General features: G+C 42.8%; 1 protein-coding gene across 1 annotated transcript in view; it reads left to right on the top strand.

Annotated features, from left to right (window-relative positions):
* LOC139424010 (glutamate receptor ionotropic, NMDA 2C-like) overlaps positions 1–25,787 on the top strand; it is an 82,800-nt gene that overhangs the window by 34,621 nt on the left and 22,392 nt on the right. Inside the window, exons 3-5 of the mRNA XM_071175689.1 lie at positions 12,579–13,177; positions 16,055–16,169; positions 22,455–22,666. Coding sequence (XP_071031790.1) covers positions 12,579–13,177; positions 16,055–16,169; positions 22,455–22,666 — 926 coding nt within the window. The remainder of the gene's footprint in view (positions 1–12,578; positions 13,178–16,054; positions 16,170–22,454; positions 22,667–25,787) is intronic.

Raw genomic sequence — 25,787 nt, 5'->3', positions numbered from 1 at the left:
TATCACCTTCTGATGGAATTTAAATAAAATCTGCTTCACCATTGCCAATCAATCATGGCTAACACGCCTGCCTGGAATGTTAAAACGCAAGGGGGGCTTTGGTGCATTCATTCCCACTGGGGATTTACAACCAGGGGTGACTGGTGGCTGCTATGTACGACATGACAGTAGAGATGCTTCAGCCTTATCCTCCACTTCCTTCTCAGGACTAAATACATATAGGATCTTCATTTGACCAGTTTCTCACAGCTAGAAAATAATCCTGCAGCAACAGGAAATTATTATTATTGTGTGGATTATAATTAATGGACATTTTTGTAGAGGTTGATACATTTTTTGTTAGGGCAAATCAAGTCTGACATTTTTAAGTGGTAATTACAAACTTTAGACGCGTTTATAAACATTGAATACACTACACGTTTGCATTTCCTGCTATACTGGACATTTCCTGCACCAACAGGGTGATCAAATTAAGATCCTAAATATGTAGGACAAACACAGAATTACATACATACTGGGGAAATGTACTTGCAAACCAGTGGATGTTGCTGAGGGGAGGACGGCTCATAATAATGTCTGGAACGGAGCAAATGGAATGGCATCATACACATGGAAACTGTAAGGACCGACTCTGGGAGACGAGAAGCAAGTACAGGGAGTGAAAATGTAATGGATAATAGACAAGAAACAAACAAGGACAGCGTCTTGACAGGGAAAAACATAATGACATGGTACAGCGAGCACCATCCCCCTCTCTCTGTCTCCTACACTCAGGCTGCTGCGACCTCAGGTCGTAAACTCCTGGAGGAGATGATCTCCTCATGGCCACAGTATAGAGAGAGAGTGAGTTTTCATAGAGAGAACAAAGGAATTTCTTCCACCTCACAGAACTTGAGGTCCGGACAACATTTATGTTCTGGAGAAGGTATAAAAGATCAGTGAAGAATCCAGCTACTGGTCCGTTTAGTACAATTTTGTGAAACTCATGGGAGACAATATGGCCACATTACCATAACGTTGTTTATACAATTGCCTCAGATATGAGGCTTACATCAAATTGTTGTATACGATGAATGAGTGAGGATGACACTGTTTGTGAAATTGTGTAATTTGATTTTGGACTGTTTAATGAAGGAAACGTCAATTCCCTTTGGAGTTTAACTAAAGCAGAGGACCACCCATGAGCACAGTTATGGTCTGGCATCCTGGGTCAGGCCCCTTTCTGCTCTTCCAAATAAAACCCAAACCTTGAGAATTTCTCAACAGAAACGAGAGGGCCAAGGTTTGAGAGGAGACCAAGCTTAAGGTTTGAGTAGATGGCTGAATCTTTTAACCATACCACGTGGTTAAACTCTTAGACTATCGATATCGACAGAATAGAACAAGTCTTTGATATTAATTACTTGTCTGCAGCTAGGAATTCGGTATCATTGAACGCGAAGACCGACAACCGCCGAAACATTTATTCTATAACGACATGAATGAATGTCTCTCTGAACTATCCATTCTAACCATGACAGAGAGAGGGCGGACAAACTCTCCAACAGAAACAAACTTTTCAACAGAGATCCCGACAACACACTGAGCGTAAATATATATATTGATTGCAATTATTCCCGAATGAGTGAGCGTTCATGTGCAAAGGATTCGCATTTCAATTGTTATAATTATCAACTTTGTGTTGTCTTCTCAGTAGACCCCCACTTCCCTTTTTGTCCACCAAGCCGCGATACCGGTTTATCCCACTAGGGAAACTCATTTATCATTTCCTTGTAACTATCTACTGTTTGTTTATGCATTTCTGTGAATTCCTTAGTTAGTAAATAAACGATTTAAGACAATTGATGAATGGATGACTCATAGTGAAGACTGGGTTCGTGCAGATAACCAACAATTTACGATGTTTGGAATGAGACTAACATGAGGTAAATAATAATTAATTCATTTGAAGACTAAGTGATCAGATATTCATATATCTGAAAGTTATATTAGGAAAATTCTAACTTTATAATCTGAATATTTTCCTTGGTGCCCCGACTTCCTAGTTAATTACAGTTACATGATTAATCAGTTTAATCGCGTAATAATAATTACAGAGAGTTATTTGATAAATAGTCTTCAGTTTTAATGATGCCAAAGACATGACAGAGGGGAAGCGGGGGCAGGCATGACAGGAAACCATGTGTTTGATGTATTTGATACCATTCCAACCATTACGCTCCAGCCGTTACCACAAGCCCTTCCTCCCCAAAGAAGGTGTCAACAACCTCCTGTGATACAAACAACGGTACCCAAATTGTGATTTTATATGTACTATATTACATGTGATTTTTGACTAAGCCATGTTTTAACATTATTCACAAGGGGAATAGCAGGGTACAGTCATGTATCAAATGTTTAACCACAACACCCTTGCAGCAAAGCCCAATAGACGGAGATATGAGGAGTAGTCCCAGGTAGACAAGACAACCTTCAGACTGTGTCTGTCCAGCAGTCTTGCTTCACTCACCTTCTATCATTGGGGACCGAATCCTAATTTGAGATTAATGGATGTAACCCACATTTTTTTATTACATCTTAGATCTCCCGTTGACATTAACGCATAATTTATGCATATGTTTAATTGTATCTTAAGTTAGGATTGGGTCCAGAGTCTCTTTGTTTCAGTGGTCCAGAGAGGTGTGGGAAGCAGGGCGAGCAGCAGCAGCAGCAGACCTCGTTTCTCTAAAGTAGAGCAACCTTTTTCTCCCTTCCTTTCTTCACATCCTTAACCTACTTGTGTCCCTCTCTACCTCGTTGCTCTGCATCCTGGGGCCAGTGACACAGATACAGTACGAACTGTCTAGACAGGGCTAAATAGGCTGGGATGGTATTCAGAGGAACTGTATGGGAATCTGCAATCTCACTAGGGATGCATGAATACATAAGAAAATCACCTAATATATGTTTTGTCCTGGTTTTCTGCAAGTCAAAGGCATATAATACTAGATCATTTAGCATGAGAATTACAGAGTATAATACAATTCAGACAGACTAATGAATTTGTGCTCACTTTAGTGTTACAATGTAGTATAAATGCATTCAACATTGATATAATAACACTCAAACGTACAATATGATTGTAATTCAGTGTTATTTGTTACTGCATTTGGATCTCCTCTATCGTTGTGAGGAAGGACAAATGACTACGGCAGTGTACGTCTGTTCCTCGGCCCTGCGCAGGGTCCCTGTGACGTCAGCACATAGGACGAGCACATGACGACAGTGCCAGGGCACATCACGCTGGGAGTTGCAGGCAGACATATGCCGCAGCAAAGATCCATGTCCAGAAGTCACTCACCATCGGAGAGAGAGAGAGAGGGAGAGAGAGAGATAGGGGGAGGGGAGAGAGAGAGAGAGACAGAGAAAGAGAGAGAGCGAGAGAGAGAGAGAGACAGAGAAAGAGAGAGAGAGAGAGAGAGAGAGAGAGGGAGAGAGAGAGAGATGGGGGGAGGGGAGAGAGAGAGAGAGAGAGAGAGAGAGAGAGAGAGAGAGAGAGAGAGAGCAGGCTGCCATGTGCTCCTCTTGCACTAAGAGAGGAAGAATAGAGAAAGAGAGAAAAGAGAGAGAACAAGGGAGAGCAAGTCGGCCTCTTTCTCTCCATCGGCCCTTCTGGAACGGCTACTCGCTGCCGGCCTCCCTCACTCAGATTTATTTTGCAACTTCTGAATCATTTACAGCACAGTACAGACCCCCTGCTCCAATCTCTCAAGCCCCTAGGACCACCATTTCAGGTGTCCTTGCAGTTGCAACTTTGTGTTTTATTGAAAAGCCTCATTTATTTTCCTTTGTTTTTTACACCATTCCATCTCCATTCCATCTCCATCAATAATTAGCGACAGCTCTTAGTTTTTGTGAGAGTCATTCAAATGCCCGCCATTGGTCCAGATAAAAACAAAATCAGTAGGCTAAACTTTGTGTGTAGAGAGCATTGTATTATGAAAAGAAAATCTGTTGTATTGGGGTTCTTGACCACTGACCAGTGGTCCTATAAAAGCATCTGTGCAGTGATATATATGGCTTTATCTCTCATCCGGCGCTGACAGAGATGGCTGCCTCGCTTCGCGTTCCTAGGTCTTTTTATGTGTTATTTCTTACATTGTTACCCCAGGAAATCTTAGGTTTTATTACATACAGTCGGTAGGAACTATTGGATATAAGAGCAACGTCAAATCACCAACATTATGACCAGGAATACGACTTTCCCGAAGCGGATCCTCTGTTTGGCCCACCACCCAGTACAATGGATCGGATCCAAACGGCGACCCAAAAAAACGGCGCCGCAGAAGGAGCAGACGGAGTGGTCTTCTGGTCAGGCTCCATAGACGGGCACATCGCGCACGGCTCCCGAGCATACTACTCGCCAATGTCCAGTCTCTTGACAACATGGTAGATGAAATCCAGGGTTGCCTTCCAGATAGACATCAGAGACTGTAACGTTCTTTGTTTCACGGAAACATGGCTCACTCGAGACACACTATCTGAGTCGGTACAGCCACCTGGTTTCTTCACGCATCGCGCCGACAGAAACAAGCATCTCTCTGGTAAGAAGAAGGGTGGGGGTGTATGCCTTATGATTAACGAGACGTGGTGTGATCATAACAACATACGGGAACTCAAGTCCTTTTGTTCACCTGACTTAGAATTCCTCACAATCAAATGCCGACCGCATTATCTACCAAGAGAATTCTCTTCGATCATAATCACAGTCGTGTATATTCCCCCCCAAGCAGACACATCGAGGGCCCTGAACAAACTTTATTTGACTCTAAGTAAACTGGAAACCACATATCCTGAGGCGGCATTTATTGTAGCTGGGGATTGTAACAAGGCTAATCTGAAAACAAGGCTCCCTAAATTTTATCAGCATATCGATTGCGCGACCTGGGCTGACAAAACCCTGGATCATTGTTATTCTAACTTTCGCAATGCAAATAAGGCACTCCCCCACCCTCCTTTCAGAAAAGCTGACCACGACTCTATTTTGTTGCTCCCAGCCTATAGACAGAAACTAAAACAGAAAGCACCCGTGCTCAGGTCTGTTCAACGCTGGTCCGACCAATCGGATTCCACGCTTCAAGATTGCTTCGATCACGTGGACTGGAATATGTTCCGCATAGCGTTGAACAACAACATTGATGAATACGCTGATTCGATGAGCGAGTTTATTAGCAAGTGCATCGGTGATGTTGTACCCACAGTGTCTATTAAAACATTCCCCAACCAGAAACCGTGGATTGATGGCAGCATTCGCGCAAAACTGAAAGCATGAACCACTGCTTTTAATCATGGCAAGGTGACCGGAAACATGACCGAATACAAACAGTGTAGCTATTCCCTCCGCAAGGCAATCAAACAAGCTAAGAATCAGTATAGAGACAAAGTGGAGTTGCAATTCAACGGCTCAGACACAAGAGGTATGTGGCAGGGTCTACAGTCAATCACGGACTACAAAAGAAAAACCAGCCCCGTCGCGGACCACGATGTCTTGCTCCCAGACAAACTAAACAACTTATTTGCTTGCTTTGAGGACAATACAGTGCCACTGACACGGCCACTACCAAAACCTGCACTGCAGCCAACGTGAGTAAAACATTTCAACTTGTTAACCCTTGCAGGGCTGCAGGCCCAGACGGCATCCAGAGCCGCGTCCTCAGAGCATGCGCAGACCAGCTGGCTGGTGTGTTAACAGACATATTCAATCAAACCTTATCCCAGTCTGCTGTTCCCACATGCTTCAAGAGGGCCACCATTTGTCCTGTTCCCAAGAAAGCTAAGGTAACTGAGCTAAATGACTACTGCCCCATAGTAGTCATGAAGTGCTTTGAGAGACTAGTCAAGGACCATATCACCTCCACCCTACCTGACACCCTAGACCCACTCCAATTTGCTTACCGCCCCAATAGGTCCAAAGAAGATGCAATCGCAATCACACCGCACACTGCCCTAACCCATCTGGACAAGAGGAATATCTATGTAAGAATGCTGTTCATCGACTGCAACTGGGTACTGGACTTCCTGACGGGCCGCCCCCAGGTGGTGAGGGTAGGTAACAATATCTCCACCCCGCTGATCCTCAACACTGGGGCCCCACAAGGGTGCGTTCTGAACCCTCTCCTGTGTACTCCCTGTTCACCCATGACTGCATGGCCATGCACGCGTCCAACTCAATCATCAAGTTTGCAGACGACACTACAGTGGTAGGCTTGATTACCAACAACGACTAGACGGCCTACAGGGAGGAGGTAAGGGCCCTCGGAGTGTGGTGTCAGGAACATAACCTCACACTCAACGTCAACAAAACAAAGGAGATGCTCGTGGACTTCAGGAAACAGTAGAGGGAGCACCCCCCTATCCATATCGACGGGACAGTAGTGGAGAGAGTAGTAAGTTTAAAGTTCCTCTGCGTACACATCACGGACAAACTGAATTGGTCCACCCACACAGACAGCGTGTTGAAGAAGGCGCAGCACTCACAAACTTCACCGCCTGGTACAGCAACTGCTCCGCCCACAACCATAAGGCTCTCCAGAGGGCAGTGAGGTCTGCACAACGCATCACCGGGGGCAAACTACCTGCCCTCCAGGACACCTACACCACCCGATGTTACAGGAAGGCCATAAAGATCATCAAGGACAACAACCACCCGAGCCACTGCCTGTTCACCCCGCTATCATCCAGAAGGCGAGGTCAGTACAGGTGCATCAAAGCAGGGACCGAGAGACTGAAAAACAGCTTCTATCTCAAGGCCATCAGACTGTTAATCAGCCATCAATAACATTGAGTGGCTGCTGCCAACATACTGACTCAAATCCAGCCACTTTAATAATGGAGAAATTGATGTAAAAATGTATCACTAGCCACTTTAAACAATGCCACTTTTATGTTTACATACCCTACATTACTCATCTCATATGTATATACTATACTCGATACCATCTACCTCATCTTGCCTATGCCGTTCTGTACCATCACTCATTCACATATTTTTTTGTACATATTCTTCTTCCCTTTACACTTTTATGTATAAGGTAGTAGTTGTGGAATTGTTAGGTTAGATTATTCGTTGGTTATTACTGCATTGTCAGAACTAGAAGCACAAGCATTTCGTTTCACTCGCATTAAAATCTGCTAACCATGTTTATGTGACAAATAACATTTTATTTTATTTTATCTGGCAAACATCTGGCCCTACACCTATAGGAGAATGTAGTATTAGTAATGGACACCTGTTTCCAACCAGATTCTCTTAAATCCCCCCAAGCCATGTGATTCGGACAGTATTGTCCATGTCCAACAGAATGTATCATCAGATATGGGTTGTGTCCTGATGCATATTGGTTAAGAGCTCCCGGGTGGCGCAGCAGTCTAAGGCACTGTATATCAGTGCTAGATATGTCACTACAGACCCTGGTTTGATTCCAGGCTGTATCACAACTGGCTGTGATTGGGAGTCCCATAGGGCGGTGCACAATTGGCAAAATTTTGTCCGGGGTAGGCTGTCATTGTAAATAAGAATTTGTTCTTAACTGACTTTCCTAGTTAAATAAATAAAAAGAGCTTTAGCATGCCGGGTACGGCTGTAGCTGAGCCTATGGCTGTCCGCTGTCCATGCTCAGGGCTCATTTGGACTACAGTACAGTTCTAATTGAGTGGTTGCTACCACACTTCTCTAGATAGAACCTTAGGGTGTTTTTGGCTGAGAGTCACAGTGTGATCGTGTACACATACTACACACAGGCACATACACACACAAACACACACACATGGCCTGGAGCAAATTGATTTTACACTCTGCCAGATGAATACTTGTGGCATACAAGTGGTGGAAAAAGGCTGCATGCACAGAAAGAAGGCAGGAACTTAAACAGATTTGCTGTGGGACACTGAGAGGAGTTTTATGTCATATTGGCAACCTGCTCCTTTACTAACCTGCATAACACCATTGCTTTTGCTAAGCTAATTTTGCTAGATATGTTATTGTCCCTTCTACTGTATCACATCTACAGTACTTCCAAGGTAATATAGGAGGAGGTGTTTTGTATATGGAAAAGGGTAGAACACAAATTGCTAAATGTTCAATGTTACTAATTGAAATAGAAACAGAGAGGATGTGATATTCAGAGCAATGAGAACGGTCAGTGGAGACACTCAGAGGAATAGACCAGTATGATGTCTGACATCAGGAGACACACAGATGGTTCTAACCTACTTTAGACTTCTCTGAAGGACAACAAGGAGACAGAATGAAACAGCAGAACAAGAGAACAGAGTAGTCCTGGTCTCTGGATACCTGGCTTTCTGTAACTCCAAACCTCAACAAGCTTGATGACCATGACAGAGACAGAGCACAGTCCCCCTAGAGAAGGAAAGGGACAGGTAAGGTCCAGCTTGAGTGAAGCAGTGACTTCTGGGTACTGCTCTGATAGCATCAAGGAAAAATGGCACACAGTGCCTTCAGAAAGTATTCACACCTCTTGACTTTTTTCCACATTTTGTTGTGTTACAAAGAGGGATTCAAATGGATTTAACTGTAATTTTTTTCGTCAACAATCTACACACAAAACAAAACTAAAATATACATATATCTTGATTAGATAAGTATGTTAGAATCCCCTTTGACAGCGATTACAGCTGTGAGTCTTTCTGGGTAAGTCTCTAAAAGTGTTCCACACCTGGATTGTGCAACATTTTCCATTATTCTTTTCAAAATTCTTCAAGCTCTGTCAAGTTGGTGGTTGATCATTGCTAGACAACCATTTTCAGGTCTTGTCATAAATGTTCAAGTAGATTTAAGTCAAAACTGTAACTTGGCCACTCAGGAACATTCACTGCCTTCTTGGTTAGCAACTGCAGTGTATTTTTGGCCTTATGTGTAAGGTTATTGTCCTGCTGAAAGGTGAATTAATCTCCCAGTGTCTGGTGGAAAGCAGACTGCACCATGTCTTCCTCTAGGATTTTGCCTGTGCTTAGCTCCATTCAGCTTCTTTTTTATCCTGAAAAACTCCCCAGTCCTTAACTATTTCAAGCATACCCATAACATGATGCAGCCACCACTCTGCTTGAAAATATGGAGAGTGATACTCAGTAATGTGTTATATTGGATTTGCCCCAAACAACACTTTGTATTCAGGACAAAAGTGAATTGTTTTGCCACATTTTCTTTAAGTATTATTTTAGTGCCTTGTTGCAAACAAGATGCATGTTTTGGAATATTTTTATTCTGGAAAAAGGCTTACTTTTTTTACTCTGTCAATTAGGTTAGCATTGTGGAGTAACTAAAATTACTAATACTGAAAGTTTTCTCCTATCACAGCCATTAAACTCTGTAAAAGTTTTTCTTTCGTTCCTTCGTTTCTTTCCAAAACACTTAAGAGTGCTGTCTCTGATCAACTTTCTCGTTATCTCTATCAAAATTATCTTCTGGACCCTAACCAGTCAAGCTTCAAGATGGGTCCCTCAACTGAGACTGCTCTTCTCTGTGTCACGGAGACTCTCCACACTGCCAAAGCTGACTCTGTCCCCTCTGTTCTCATCCTCCTAGATCTATACGCTGTCTTTGACACCGTGAACCCTCAGATCCTCCTCTCCACCTTCTCAGGGCTGGGCGTCTCAAGCTCTGCATATTCTTGGATTGCATCCTTCCAGGTGGCGACACGCATCTCTGCGTGCCTGGCAGATATCTGAACATGGATGTCGGCCCACCACCTCAAGCTCAACCTCGACAAGACGGAGCTGCACTTCCTTCCGGGGAAGGCCAGCCCGCTCAAAGACCTCTCCATCACGGTGGACAACTCTAGTGTTGCCCTCCCAGAGCGCAACAAACCTTGGTCGTTCTCTGCAAACATCAAAGCAGCGACTCACTCCTGCAGGTCTTCAACATCAGTAGAGTCCGACCCTACCCCACGCAGGAAGCGCTGCAGGTCTACAACATCCGTAGAGTCTGACCCTACCTCACTCAGGAAGCGCTGCGGGTCCTAATCCAGGCACATGGCAACTCGCTGTTGGCTGGGCTCCCCGCTTGTGCCATCAAACCCCTGCAACTTATCCAGAATGCTGCAGCTCGCCTGGTTTTCAACCTTCCCAAGTACTCTCATGTCACCCCGCTCCTCCGCACACTCCACTGGCTTCCAGTTTAACGCTTTCATCCACTACAAGACCATGGTGCTTACCAACGGAACAGCAAGGGGAACTGCAACTCCCTACCTTCAGGCTTTGCTCAAACCCTACACCCCAACCCGAGCACTCCGTTCTGCCACCTCAGGTCTCTTGGCCCTCCCACCCCTGCCCAGTCCTTCTCTGTCCTGGCACCCCAATGGAGGAACCAGCTTCCCCCTAAGTCCCTGCCAATCTTCCAAAAACATCTGAAACCCTACCTCTTCAAAAACAGTATCTTAAATAATCCTCCTACTCCCCCTCCTTTACCCATTTACCAATAGGTGCCCTTCTTTGCGAGGCATTGGAAAACCTCCCTGGTCTTTGTGGTTGAATCTGTTTTTGAAATTCACTGCTTGACAGGAACCTTAAAGATAATTGTATGTGTGGGGTACAGAGATGAGGTAGTCATTCAAAAATCATGTTAAACACTATTATTGCACACAGAGTGAATCCATTAAACTTATTATGTGACTTGTTAAGCACATTTTTACTCCTGAACTTATTTAGGCTTGCCATAACAAATGGGTTGAATAATTTTCTCAAGACATTTCAACATTCATTCATTTATTCATTTGTAAACATTTAAAAAAACATAATTCCACTTTGACATTATGGGGTTGTCACGTTCTGACCTTAGTTCCTTTGTTATGTCTTTGTTCTAGGTTGGTCAGGGCGTGAGTTGGGGTGGGTAGTCTATGTTCTTTTTTTCTATGTGTTTGGCCTAGTATGGTTCTCAATCAGAGGCAGGTGTCGTTCGTTGTCTCTGATTGAGAATCATACTTAGGTAGCCTGTTTTCCCCATTTTAGTTGTGGGTGATTGTTTTCTGTTTAGGTTGTTTTCCCTGACAGAACTGTGCGCTTTCGTTTTCTCTGTTTTGTCATTTTGTTTCAGTGTTTTTTAAATATGAACAATTTCCACGCTGCGCTTTGGTCTCATTCCAACGACGATCGTTACAGGGGTATTGTGTATAGATCACTGACCAAAAAAACTCAATTTAATCCATTTTAAATTCAGGCTCAAACACTACAAAATGAGGAAAAAGTCAAACGGTGTGAAAACTTTCTGAATGAACTGTATGTGTAAATGGCATAATATCAAGAAACTGAGCCTCACCAAAATCATTCTCATTTAGGAGGTGAAAAAGTAAAAAGTAAAAATTATTATCATCAAATCTACTTTCTAGATTTATTTGGAGTGATAAAGAAAATTATGCGCTTTTTATTATTATAAAGTTGCCGTTTATACAACGTCATTTAAAAGGTGAAAGTCTTAATGATCAACCCAGATATGCAACCAGTGAAACAGTCAAATCTCTGTAATTGATGTAACTTTTTATTACACTTATCATTACAATTCACTGGGGTTGCACATGATTTACGATGCTATTTGTTTTACAAAGCAATTATGGTGCAATGATTTCTATGAGCAGCGTGCTTAATTCAAAACCATTAAACAATCATTAACTTCTCTTAGAGTCAAGACATATCAATGGCATCCAACCCGAAAACATACTGTATGGGTCATATGCAGTTTTAAAAACAATGATTCTGTTATTTTCTAGTAAGAAACACAAAAATAAAACCCTGCCCTGTGTCAGCCCATAGCCTTCTCAGGTTGCAGAAACATGTTACGCCAAGACCACTACTGATATGAATACTTCAACAAGATTTATGGAAAAAAAACATATATTATTCTGTTCCCTGAACATACTTAAACAAGACAAACGCACTTACAAACACACACAGACTAGAAACAGCTCTGATCTTCATCAGAATTCCTGGATCACTTTAGTTAACACAACACAGCATTTTCATACTCCTCTCTCCAAGGGCAAAGAGGAGAGACATCTTGAGAAAAGTGAGAGATAAAAAGAGAAAACAGGGGCTGGGCTCAGTGACAGTGGGCTCAGTGATAGTGCCAAGTATATATGAGGCCCAATGTTGCTGTGGCAAGTGGGAGACACATGGGTTAAAGTGATGAATGGTGCCTGGGCTACAGGGAGAGCAACACCAAACAGAATCACTTACTGCAGAGTACTGCCTCTCAGCCCAGAGACTACACACCGCTTCTGGGTGGGCTGGCTGGTGGTCAGGAGCTGGATGGTGTGGACGGAGCACACAGACACACTGTCAAGCTACCCTCAGGATTCTACTGTAATTTCTTGATTATTGTTTTATTTTTTACATATGACTGGCTGAATTACATAAAACACAATCATATAATTGCCACTAAGGAGGCTGTTAACAAAGTCATTGCATTAGATCATTAGAAGGTTTTAATTGTGCTTGTTAGATAAATTGAGCAAATTGATTGAGCTTAAATTAACTATCCATTAAGGGCTGTTATCTGTGCTCACTCTGCTGCCTGTGTCTCTCTGCAGGGCGACGGCTCCACGTTCCTCCAGCTGGGCTCCTCCATCGAGCAGCAGATAAACGGCATGTTCAAGGTGATGGAGGAGTACAACTGGGACAGCTTCGTGGTCATCACCAGCCTGTACCCGGGCTACGAGGTCTACGTGGACTATGTCAAGACCTTCACTGACACCAGCTACTTCATGTGGGAACTGCAGGACGTGCTGACCTTCGACATGTCCGCCGACGGCATGAACGACATCCGGGCACGGCGCCTGCTGCAGCAGATCGACGCCCAGGTACTGCTGGTATACTGCTCTCACGAGGAGGCCCAGTACCTGTTCAGAATGGCCGGAGAGGCCGGCCTGCTGGGGCCTGGCTACATCTGGATCCTCCCTAGCCTTGCCGTGGGGAACCCAGACATGCCCCCACCAAACAGCTTCCCTGTGGGCCTCATCAGCATCATCACCGACCGCTGGCGCATGAGCTTGAGGAAGAGGGTGCGGGATGGGGTGGCCATCGTGGTCAAAGGGGTGCAGAGCTTCCGCAAACAGAGGGGCTTCATCCCCGAGGGCCACAACGACTGCCACAGCCCTGTTAGGGCATCTTCTAATGATACACTGTTCAGGTGAGTGGAGGTGGAGGGATGGAAGGGGGACATACTGACATACTGTAGGTTGTAGATTGTTCATATAAGAGAAGACAACAAAAATGAGAAGATAAGAGAAGGCAATAAGAAAAGCCAACCAAAACGGAGAGATTAAGTGATACAGTTGAAGTCGGAAGTTCACATACAATTTAGCCAAATACATTTAAACTCAGTTTTTCACAATTCCTGACATTTAATCTGAGTAAAAATTCCCTGTTTTAGGTCAGTTAGGATCACCTCTTATTTTAAGAATGTGAAATGTCAGAATAATAGTAGAGAGAATCCTTTATTTCAGCATTTCTTTCTATCATCACATTCCCAGTGGGTCAGAAGTTTACATACACTCAATTAGTATTTGGTAGCATTACCTTTAAATTGTTTAACTTGGGTCAAACGTTTCGGGTAGCCTTCCACAAGCTTCCCACAATAAGTTGGGTGAATTATGGCCCATTCCTCCTGACAGAGCTGGTGTAACTGAGTCAGGTTTGTAGGCCTCCTTGCTCACACACGTATTTTCAGTTCTGCCCAGCAAATGTTCTATAGGATTGAGGTCAGGACTTTGTGATGGCCACTCCAATACCTTGACTTTGTTGTACTTAAGCCATTTTTCCACAACTTTGGAAGTATGCTTTGGGTCATTGTCCATTTGGAAGACCCATTTGCGACCAAGCTTTAACTTCCTGACCGATGTCTTGAGATGTTGCTTCAATATATCCACATCATTGTCCTACCTCATGATGCCATCTATTTTGTGAAGTGCACCAGTCCCTCCTGCAGCAATCAGTTCTATTCTTTGTTTCATTCGACTAGAGGATATTTCTCCAAAAAAGTGTGACCTTTGTCCCCATGTGCAGTTGCAAACCGTAGTCTGTATTTTTTATGGTGGTTTTGGAGCAGTGGCTTTTTCCTTGTTGAGCGGCTTTTCAGGATATGTTGATATAGGACTTGTTTTACTGTGAATATAGATACCTTTCTACCTGTTTCCTCCAGCATCTTCACAAGGTCCTTTGCTGTTGTTATGGGGTTGATTTTCACTTTTCGCACCAAAGTATGTTCATCTCTAGGAGACAGAATGCGTCTCCTTCCTGAGCCGTATGACGGCTGCATGGTCCCATGGTGTTTATACTTGCATACAATTGTTTGTACAGATGAATGTGGTTTGGAAGATGAATGTGGAAATTGCTCCCTAGGATGAACCAGAATTTTTTCTGAGGTCTTGGCTGATTTCTTTTGATTTTCCCATGATGCCAAGCAAAGAGGCACTGAGTTTGAAAGTAGGCCTTGATATACATCCACAGGTACACCTCCAATTTGACTCAAATGATGTCAATTATCCTACCAGAAGCTTCTAAAGCAATGACATCATTTTCTGGAATTTTCCAAGCTGTTTAAAGGCACAGTCAACTTTGTGTATGTAAACTTCTGACCCACTGGAATTGTGATACAGTGAATTATAAGTGAAATAATCTGTCTTGTAAACAATTGTTGGAAAAATGACTTATGTCATGCACAAAGTAGATGTCCTAACCAACTTGTCAAAACTATAGTTTGTTAACAAGAAATGTGTAGTGGTTGAAAAACTAGTTTGAATGACTCCAACCTAAGTGTATGTAAACTTCCGACTTCAACTGTAACTGTTGCAGATTGAGAAGGACTGACTTGAAACAGAGAGAGAGAGTTGGCAACATCAGTCAACAGTTGCTCAACAGTCATTTAGCTGTGGCTTTCCATCTGCTTAATGTTGTGGTAGGGGGCAACATGGCACTCTCACTGTCACTCCCTTAACCCCTGCCTGCCAACTCATCCATCCTACCTCTGTCCCATCACCTCACTGTTGGAAACACTGGCATCACAGAGAGATGATGTGGCCTGTCATACCTGCCCAGCCCAGCCCAGCCCAAAAGAGCAATCTGGTGCCATCCGTGCCAGGGAACATGGAGCAAATCCTATTTGGTTCTAGAAAATTTTTAATCAGCCAAAGGGAGGCTTCGCTTCTGTAGGGAAAACAGATTTAGCGTCAGCATTTGGCACTAGCCAAGGTCATTGAGACTGGACTTCTTTATACATTTTTGTGGACCAGGATCGTAATATGAAATCTGACACAGTTCAGTGGTATTAAAACATCACTTTCTCCTCACAAGTAATTTTCTCTTTTCTAAAAGTGGCTAGCCTGAGGGAAAGAGAACTTCTCTTTTTGTAAATCGAAATCCTGCATGAAAAAGGAGAACCGTCTGGGCAGCTGTATTTCAGCCTTTGATTTGAGTCATGCTGCTGTTTCCAACCCCTACGATTTTCCACTTTAAAGACAAAAACAATCATGAGTGAAATACCAATGACCAAAATTGGTAATATGAGCGGTTGGAAACAGCCCTCTATGTCTGCTCTCCACTCTTTTATTTCCCTCCCTGGCACAATATTGTTCTTTCTCTCAGACCTCCCTATTCAAAGGGAGCAGTGCCTCGCTCTCTCCTCTGCGGTCAATAGACTCAACACCTCATTTAATTAGGTCTCTTTTTAATGAGCTTTTGATTGTAAATCACTCCGCCTGTTCATAAGATTATCACAGATTACCAGATTAAACAAGCCTTTCACATGGACTAGACAGAGGGACCGTTCATTACCCAGCATGCTTTCATCAACTCTGCTGGACTGAGAGAGAGAGGGAGGAGAGGTGAGAGAGCAGCCTCGCAGTGCGTGATGACAGGGAGTTCACAACATGTCGATAGCTATGTGCACAACAAGCAGCAGGTAGTGCTTTAGAAATAGGATGAAACCATCGGAAGATTGGATTAATGGACATTAACGACTATGTTGTAATGAGTATTTAACTCTTTGATTGATTTCCCTTGTTTTCAGGCACATGTTAAACGTAACATGGGAACACAACGACTTCTCGTTCAACCCTGAAGGGTATCTGATCAACCCGGCTATGGTCATCATCACCTTAGATCGAGAGAGACAGTGGGATAAGGTGAGACATTACACTTCATTGTATTCCTCCCAATCAGTAAAACTAGGGTTAGTCTTTGTGTTATCTGACTACAAGTTAATAAGGCTATATAACCTGCTCATTAAGAAAGGAAAAACTCCAACACATGAACAACACATGAATTACTGCCTCATTCACTGTGTATTTTCATGAACTATCACTGACAGGCCTTGACTTGGGCATATTGTGGGCTGTTACATTTCCTTTGCATCACCTGTTACAAAATACAGACTGTCCACTTTATAGGTTAGCATTTTGCTCTAACTGCCTCCTACCAATCACAGTGTCCTAACCGGCCACTATACCTGGTGTCTCTCCACACCACAGGCCTAGTGTGATTACACGTCTGACAATCTCCCTATAAACACCAGCTATTCAAATGAGCCTGCCTAGCGTTCCACTACCTCAGAGCCACCGACTCTTAGCGAACGGGACCATGTCTCACATATTCATCCCACCTTCACAACACAACTTCCCTCTACCTTTAATAACCTTCTTATTGACGGTTGATATTGTCAGGAGGTTCCCAGTAGGGAGTAGACACTGACGGGAGGTGGAGGTCGGTTCTCTTCCTTAAATGTAGTCAGTGGTTGAATGGAGGTTGATGTGTGTCAGAGCATGTTGGACCCAACCACATCTCTGGGTAAACAGCTCCGGGCCTTCTCCAGCTTATTACGTGCCATCAATGTTCTCTCAAGGTTGGTTCCTATTCATTTCAGGTATGTTATTGAAACTGAGGCCTATGCCTCTGTAATTGGAGGGTCTGACAGCGCGCTGTACTGAAGGCTATCAGATGTGTGGTTGGTCAGAGAGAGAGAGAGAGTAGTAGTCTATTGACAGCTTGTGCCAATGGAAAGGTTGCAGTTAAAAATACAACAGAAAATGAATGCGCTGTAGCTGCTGCAGTGTAGTGAGTCCACTTTCAGGTTGAGAGGTCAACAAGCTTACTGCTGGACGTGATCTAAAAGGCTCATCTTTAAACTCTGTTACTGCAAATATCTGAGCTACTCCAAAAATTACCTGAAGTGATACTTCAAAAGAATAACAAGAAAACATGCTCATTCATTGCAGATCAATGAGGCAAACTTACACTGAGTGTACAAAACATTAGAAACACCTTCTCTTTCCATGTCAGACTGACCAGTTGAATCCAGGTGAAAGCTAAGATACCTTATTGATGTCACCTGTTAAATCCACTTCAATCAGTGTAGATGAAGGGGAGGAGAAAGGTAAAATAATAATTTTTTACCCTTGAGACATGGATTGTGTGTGTGTGTGCCATTCAGAGGGTGAATGGGCAAAACTAAATATTTAAGTGCCTTTGAACAGGGTATGGTAGTAGGTGCCAGACGCACTGGTTTGAGTGGGTCAAGAACTGCAACGCTGCTGGGTTTTTCACGCTCAACAGTTTCCATGTGTATCAGGAATGATCCACCACCCAAATGACATCCCGCTAACTTGACACAACAGTGAGAAGCATTGGAGTCCACATGGGCCAGAATCCCTATGAAACGCTTTCGTCACCTTGTAGAGAAGAAGAGAAGGAGAAAAAGTATTTCTCTCTCAGCCAGTCTGAGCCTTAAAGTATGTTTCTGGATTTGACAACAGCTAATGTGGATCCTAATAAAATACCAAAAATACCAAATCATTAGGAACATTGCTCACTCCAAGTATTATCCAGACAGGCTATAGGTATTTCAGATCTTGGCTTCCTCTCTCATCACCAATATGTTACAAAGGCAAACTGACAAGTCTGTTCTTTGACACAAACAAAGAGGTTTGGCTCTGTAAAGCCAGTAAAAAGAGCGAGGGGACAATCTTACGCTCTCTTTTCCTCTTAAAGCTGATAAACTACTTGTGTCTTTTCACCAAGAGCTTAGAATCAATCTCTCCTTCTGAATGCTTTTGTCATTTCTACTAGAAGTCCCAACCGCTCATCGCATTGTGTTCAGCCATCTCGGAAACAACCCACCACAGCTCAGCTCATTGCAGATCAATTGCAGATCAACGAGGATCAATGAGGCAAACTTACACTGAGTGTATAAAACATTAGGAACACCTGCTCTTTGCATGACATAGACCAATCGGGTGAATCCAGGTGAAAGATATGATCCCCTATTGATGTCACTTGTTAAATCCACTTCAATCAGTGAAGATGAAGGGGAGGAGACAGGTTAAATAATACTTTTTTACCCTTGAGACAATTGAGACGTGGATTGTGTCTGTGTGCCATTCAGATGGTGAATAGGCAAGACAAAATATTTAAGTGCCTTTGACAGGGTATGGTAGTAGGTGCCAGGCGCACTGGTTTGAGTGTGTCAAGAACTGCAACGCTGATGGGTTTTTCACGCTCAACAGTTTCCCATGTGTATCAGGAATGAGCCACCACCCAAATGACATCCAGCTAACTTGACACAACAGTGAGAAGCATTGGAATCAACATGGGCAAGAATCCCTATAGAACGCTTCTACACCTTCTAGAGTCCATGAGAAGTAGAAGAGAAGGAGAAGAAGAGGAGGAGAAGAAGAAGAAGATGAAAAGGAGAAGAAGAGAAGGAGAAGACAAGGATAAAAGAAGAAGAGAATGGGAAGAAAAGTAGAAGAAGAGAAAAAGAAGAAGAAGAAGAAGAAGAAGAGAATGAGAAAAGGAGAAGAAGAGGAGGAGATGAAGAGAAGAAGACGAAGAGAATGAGGTGGAGAAGGAGAAGAGGAGAAGAAGAGAAGGAGAAGTGAAGGAGAAGAAGAAAAATATAAGGAGAAGAAGAAGAGGAGGAGATGAAGAGAAGAAGAAGACGAAGATAAGAAGAAGGAGAAGAGGAGGAGGAGAAGAAGAAAAAGAGAAGGAGAAGAAGAAGAGGAGGAGATGAAGAGAAGAAGAAAAAGAAGAAGATGAGAAGAGAAGAAGAAAAAGAAGAAGATGAGAAGAGAAGAAGAGGAAGAAGAGAAGGAGAAAAGGAGAAGAAGAGGAGAAGAAGAGAAGAAGAAGAGAAGGAGAAGAAGAAGAGAAGAAGATGAAGAGAAGAAGAAAAAGAAGAAGATGAGAAGAGAAGAAGAGGAAGAAGAGAAGGAGAAAAGGAGAAGAAGAGGAGGAGAAGAAGAGAAGAAGAAGAAGAGAAGGAGAAGAAGAAGAGGAGAAGATGAAGAGAAGAAGAAAAAGAAGAGAAGAAGATGAAGAGAAGAAGAAGAAGAAGAAGAAGCGGAGGAGGAGGAGAAGAGGAGGAGGAGAAGAAGAGGAGGAGAAGAAGAAGAAGATGAAGAGAAGGAGAAGAAGAAGCGGAGGAGGAGGAGAAGAGAAGAAGATGGAGACGAGAAGGAGAAGAAGAGGAGGAGAAGAAGAAGAGAAGGAGAAGAAGAGGAGGAGGAGGAGAAGAGCAGGAGGAGAAGAAGAAGAGGAGGAGAAGAAGAAGAAGAAGATGAAGAAGAGAAGGAGAAGAAGATGAAGAGAAGAAGGGGAAGAAGAGGAGGAGAAGAAGAAGACAAGGAGAAGAAGTCTGGGGATCCAGACAGGCTATAGGTATTTGAGATCTTGGCTTCCTCTCTCATCTCCAATATGTTACAAAGGCAAACTAACAAGTCTGTTCTTTGACACAAACAAAGAGTTTTGGCTCTGCAAAGCCGGTAAAAAGAGTGAGGGGACAATCTTATACTCTCTTTTACCATTGTGATCCATTGACAAGGCCCATAAACTGGGAGAAAGGAAGACAGTGCCTTAGGCCGCTGTGATACAGCCTGGATTCGAACCAGGGTGTCTGTAGTGACTCCTCTAGCACTGAGATGCAGTGCCTTAGGCCGCTGTGATACAGCCTGGATTCGAACCAGGGTGTCTGTAGTGACTCCTCTAGCACTGAGATGCAGTGCCTTAGGCCGCTGTGATACAGCCTGGATTCGAACCAGGGTGTCTGTAGTGACTTCTCTAGCACTGAGATGCAGTGCCTTAGGCCGCTGTGATACAGCCTGGATTCGAACCAGGGTGTCTGTAGTGACTCCTCTAGCACTGAGATGCAGTGCCTTAGGCCGCTGTGATACAGCCTGGATTCGAACCAGGGTGTCTGTAGTGACTCCTCTAACACTGAGATGCAGTTCCTTAGATCGCTGTGATACAGCCTGGATTCGAACCAGGGTGTCTGTAGTGACTCCTCTAGCACTGAGATGCAGTGCCTTAGACTGCTGTGATACAGCCTGGATTTGAACCAGGGTGTCTGTAGTGACTCCTCTAGCACTGAGATGCAGTGCCTTAAGCCGCTGTGATACAGCCTGGATTCGAACCAGGGTGTCTGTAGTGACTCCTCTAGCACTGAGATGCAGTACCTTAGGCCGCTGTGATACAGCCTGGATTCGAACCAAGGTGTCTGTAGTGACTCCTCTAGCACTGAGATGCAGTGCCTTAGGCCGCTGTGATACAGCCTGGATTCGAACCAGGGTGTCTGTAGTGACTCCTCTAACACTGAGATGCAGTGCCTTAGGCCGCTGTGATACAGTCTGGATTCGAACCAGGGTGTCTGTAGTGACTCCTCTAACACTGAGATGCAGTGCCTTAGACTGCTGTGATACAGTCTGGATAACTTTCAACGCTCACTTTATTTCATCTTAGATGCCTCAGAGTTGGCCAAGCATCATTTTAGTGACCCCTGACATGAATTAAAGATGGCAGTGCAATCCATACATTCTAAAAAGGTATTGACCAGTATTCTGCCATTGTAGAGGTAGTTGATTGAACACAAACATGTTGTTAAATGTTGTTAATGTGAACAATGAAATGGTTTTACCCTGCAGTCTTTTGTTGCTGATACATGTGACAATCAGCCAATATATTGACAGAAACATAAAAGTTGTTCAATATGGTCAACACAATAACAATGAATACAATTATCAACACAATAACAATGAATACAATTATCAACACAGTAACAATGAATATAATTATCAACACAGTAACAATGAATAGAATTATCAACACAGTAACAATGAATACAATTATCAACACAGTAACAATGAATATAATTATCAACACAGTAACAATGAATAGAATTATCAACACAGTAACAATGAATACAATTATCAACACAATAACAATGAATACAATTATCAACACAATAACAATGAATACAATTATCAACACAGTAACAATGAATACAATTATCAACACAATAACAATGAATACAATTATCAACACAATAACAATGAATACAATTATCAACACAGTAACAATGAATACAATTATCAACACAATAACAATGAATACAATTATCAACACAGTAACAATGAATACAATTATCAACACAGTAACAATGAATACAAGTATTAACACAGTAACAATGAATACAATTATCAACACAGTAACAATGAATACAATTATCAACACAGTTCACAATCCATTTTAATGTCGCTCTGTAATAATTAGGAGGCATAAACAACAATTAACACAAAAACATTCTGGAGAGAATACTTATTCAACTCTTTGTTTAACCTTTAACAACTCTTAATTATGGAGCTTCACTGATTAAAGGCACAATATGTGTGCCATTAAGAACGGTTAAATCATCATCACTATGTTAAAGTTTGCAACCTCATTCTCAACACATAAAACCATAGAGAACAATAATAGAAGTGTTACTGCTTTGGGCTCTTGTGAAAGCCACAGTTTAATTACTGTGTGATCACTTTTTTTCTGAGTCACTGCAATGACGCAGAGAAGTGGTGTTCAGCATACTGAACTACTTCCTCACCACTGAGATGGACAACTGTGTTTGGTAATGGAGGAAAGAACAGATAAAGAGTTTGGTCCTCTGTGACCGGCTGATCCTCACAGCTTAAGTACAGATGTTCAGAGTGAGACAAGACAAACCTCTCTAACTTAGTGCAAGGAGACGTCACAGGTGGTGCAACTACACAGTGTGTGCCTCAGGATTGTTGAGGTCTATTTAAAATGGGCAAAGATCTTGTCTTTCTGCATCCTGATATATATTTGATCGACTGTATGTTTTCCTTGTGGAAATGAGAGAATCCATCACTTAGCATTCAACAGTAAAATGTATTTAGTTTTTTTCTATAGTAAAATACACAGGAAAATCGATAACAAAAAATGCAGACCTGGAAATAACATTTCCTCGTCTTAATCTATCCTGGCATTTCCCACACGGCTGCATGGAAATCAGACACGAATCTCTGAAGAGTAGTTTGAGATGTGATTGTATTGCAGGTATGAATACCGATAAGCTAAAGTATGACTCATGCCTGTTATTTTCCCTTCTCTCTCTCCTCTTCCAGGTGGGGAACTATGAGATGGGGATCCTGCAGATGAGATACCCGGTGTGGCCTCGCTACGGCACCTATCTGGAGCCCGTATCAGATAACAGACACTTGACTGTGGCCACACTGGAGGAACGTCCCTTTGTCATAGTGGAGGCTGTCGACCCCATGACTGGGACCTGTGTCAGCAACACCGTGCCCTGCCGCCGCCAGTCCAACAAGACAGAGACGTGAGTGGAACAGTATTCCTCTCTGATATTAATGATGACAAACTTTTTATAATGAGAAGAATGAAACAGAGCATAAAAGTGTAGCGTAATACTATGGTGATGTACATCCATTATCCTGTTTCACCATTACCTGTTGTCAGGGGTGATTTAAGCATGTACAGTATATCTTGGTGGGGCAAACTCCTTTAAATATTTTTAGATGCATGTCAGCAAAGCCACTACACAACACAAAACAACACTAAATAATACATTAATTGCACTATAACGGTGACTAACAGTGCCCACAAACTGTTCAAATCAATTCAAATTCTATTGGTCACATACACATGGTTAGCAGATGTTAATGCGAGTGTAGCAAAATGCTTGTGCCTCTAGTTCCAACAGCAATATCTAACAAGTAATCTAACAATTCCCCAACAACTACCTAATACACACAAATCTAAAGGGGGGAATGAGAATATGTACATATAAGTATATGGATGAGCGATGTCCGAGCGGCATAGGCGAGGTGCAGTAGATGGTATAAAATACAGTATGATAAAATACAGTGATATGAGTAATGTAAGATATGTAAACATTATTAGTGGCATTATTTAAAGTGACTCGTGATCCATTTATTAAAGTGTCCAGTGATTGGGTCTCAATACAGTATATACATGTGATATGAGTAATGTAAGATATGTAGACATTATTAAAGTGACATTATTTAGAGTGGTATTAGGGCCTACTTAAAGCTGTTCAGCACCATGGAGTGAGTCCTTAACACTGCTACACCTGGCTATCAGCGGAGCTTTGTCTGGCAGCAAAACAGTTAATTCAGCCTCGTTTACTGCCTTTAAATAAAAACATAACTGATATGGCTGACTTGCTTAAAACAAAAATGTGGTTCTACTGACAATTGAGATGTACAAACTATGGCATAAGTGGACGACAACGGATAAGAGGCAATCTGTAATTTCGATTAAGACAATAATGAGCGATCTAGGATGGACTTAGTCAATATAACTATTTGTTCACCACTTTTGAAATGTACAGTGACATAATTCAGAACATGGGTCGTTCTTACAGTATTCTCACTGTATACCAAGTCAGAACCATAGGATAAATAAAGGGGGCATATAAGCAGACAATGAAAGCTCTTACAATATTAAATTATTACATTTCTCTAAAACAGGCTATAGGCTACATGTGCATCACCAAGTCAGAACAGTAGGCTAAATTATGATGGGGAAAGTTACCAAATTATTAGGGTGAGGCACATGGGCTACTAACAGATTACTCCACAACATACACTTAGTATTACTTTCTTAGCTACAGTATACATATCTCCCTGGCATATTACATCATTTTGCAGCAGCATACAATAGATTTTGGACTCAACGTCTTGTGCTGTGCTCACTTGAACAGGAAGGTGAAGCGGCAATCTTTGTGGGCAAATTTTGTAATCAAACTTTGTCATCAAAGTCTGGCATTCTCTGGATTTATGGTCCTTTCAAGACAATTGGGAACTCTGAAATAAACAAGGTTGAATCATGAAGTCAGTGATCTTCAGGTCAGAGCTCTAGAAAGAGGCCGAGTTGGTTGACCGTTCAAAACGTATTTTCCCAGTCGGAGCTCCCAGTTCCCAGTTGTTTCAGAGTTCCCAGCATGACCAATGTATTCAACCGTTTCTGGCTCATGGCATGTGAGTGTTTATCCTTTTAAGCTTGGAAAAGAGACCCTTAAACCCAGACTTGGACCACATACCCACTCCACTGGATAGCATGCTAGTGATTGCTTTGCAATCCTTGCAGTTATCCACTGATTTCTTCCAAACCCCTCATTGTTGAATTTGCGATTTCCAACTTGTTGTGTAATGTTCATGTCCAATGGCCGATGAGCACCGATACGTTTTATCTATAATTTGTCTTCATATTACAAGGATTGTGTAAGGATCTGGGTGTAGTGGGTGCGAAGTCAGGCGCAGGAAACAGAGAGTTCAAGGTAGTGCTCTTTAATGCACACACGGCGAACATAGGCCACCCAACGAAACACTGGGCGCTCACAAAAACAAATGCCCCAAACACGGGGACTAAAACAGTCCAGCAAAACCCACGAACAGGAAAAAACACGTTTGTCTCAAACATGCACAAATGTCACACAAACAATCCCGCGCAAAGAACAGGCGGGCCGGCTGGCTAATAAAGTCCAACTAATCATCACAATACATAACAGGTGTAACCAATAAACAGACAAGGAGGGGGAGGAAAGAATCAGTGGCAGCTAGTAGGCCGGCGACGACGACCCCCGAGCGCCACCCGAACAGGAAGGGGAGCCACCTTCGGTAGGAGTCGTGACAGATTGAAAATAATTTGCCAGTAGATTGTTGATGTAATTCATGATGATGGCTGCTTGTCTAGCTTGCTAGCTAAGATTTTGAAAGTATGATGTTGACATGATCAGTCCAATCAAAGCTATGGTAGATATAATGTGATTTGACATCATTTTACCTGTGGCCAATGACTTTGAGCCTTCTTGGATGGGCACTTCTAATGTAACTCTATTGCAGCACCCAATGGGGTTTGAATTTTCGAGCTCTCCCTGTGGATTTTGCGGTAACGTAGTGTCCCCATGAGTGACAGAACACTGAGCATATCACGGCGCAACTAAAGAACATCACCAACTCTCCGTATTTTCCGCATAAAGCACTGAGCTAGGCTGAAACACCTGCATTTTGGAGCTGCCTTACTCAAGAAATCAAGAAAAGAGACACATATTGACACATATTAATCCCAAACATGCAAACTGAGCTAAGAACTACCACAGACACCATATTAATGACAGCTCCAACATGTAGAACATGCTGTGGTTGATTCATTTGGATTGTAACTTGGAGAGTGCCATTAGGTGTGAATAGGATGAACAGTCTCTTCCCCTACCATTAGCCCAGCCATCATACAATGGGTAAAGCAGACAGCCAGAGTGCAACATCACAGTAATCACAGTGTGACCCAATAAGGGAAATATATGTGCTGCTTGCTGGGATATCAATTAGATGGGCCGATTAGGCCGCCTCATCAATCCTGGACAGTTAGAGCCTGAAATTTGTGAATGGATATGGGGAAAGGAAACATTATCCATT

This window comes from Oncorhynchus clarkii, chromosome 13 (assembly GCF_045791955.1).
Source record: "Oncorhynchus clarkii lewisi isolate Uvic-CL-2024 chromosome 13, UVic_Ocla_1.0, whole genome shotgun sequence".
Taxonomy (NCBI): Eukaryota; Metazoa; Chordata; class Actinopteri; order Salmoniformes; family Salmonidae; genus Oncorhynchus; species Oncorhynchus clarkii.
The sequence above is the reverse complement of the archived record's forward strand: the minus strand, read 5'-3'. Positions and strand labels throughout refer to the sequence as shown.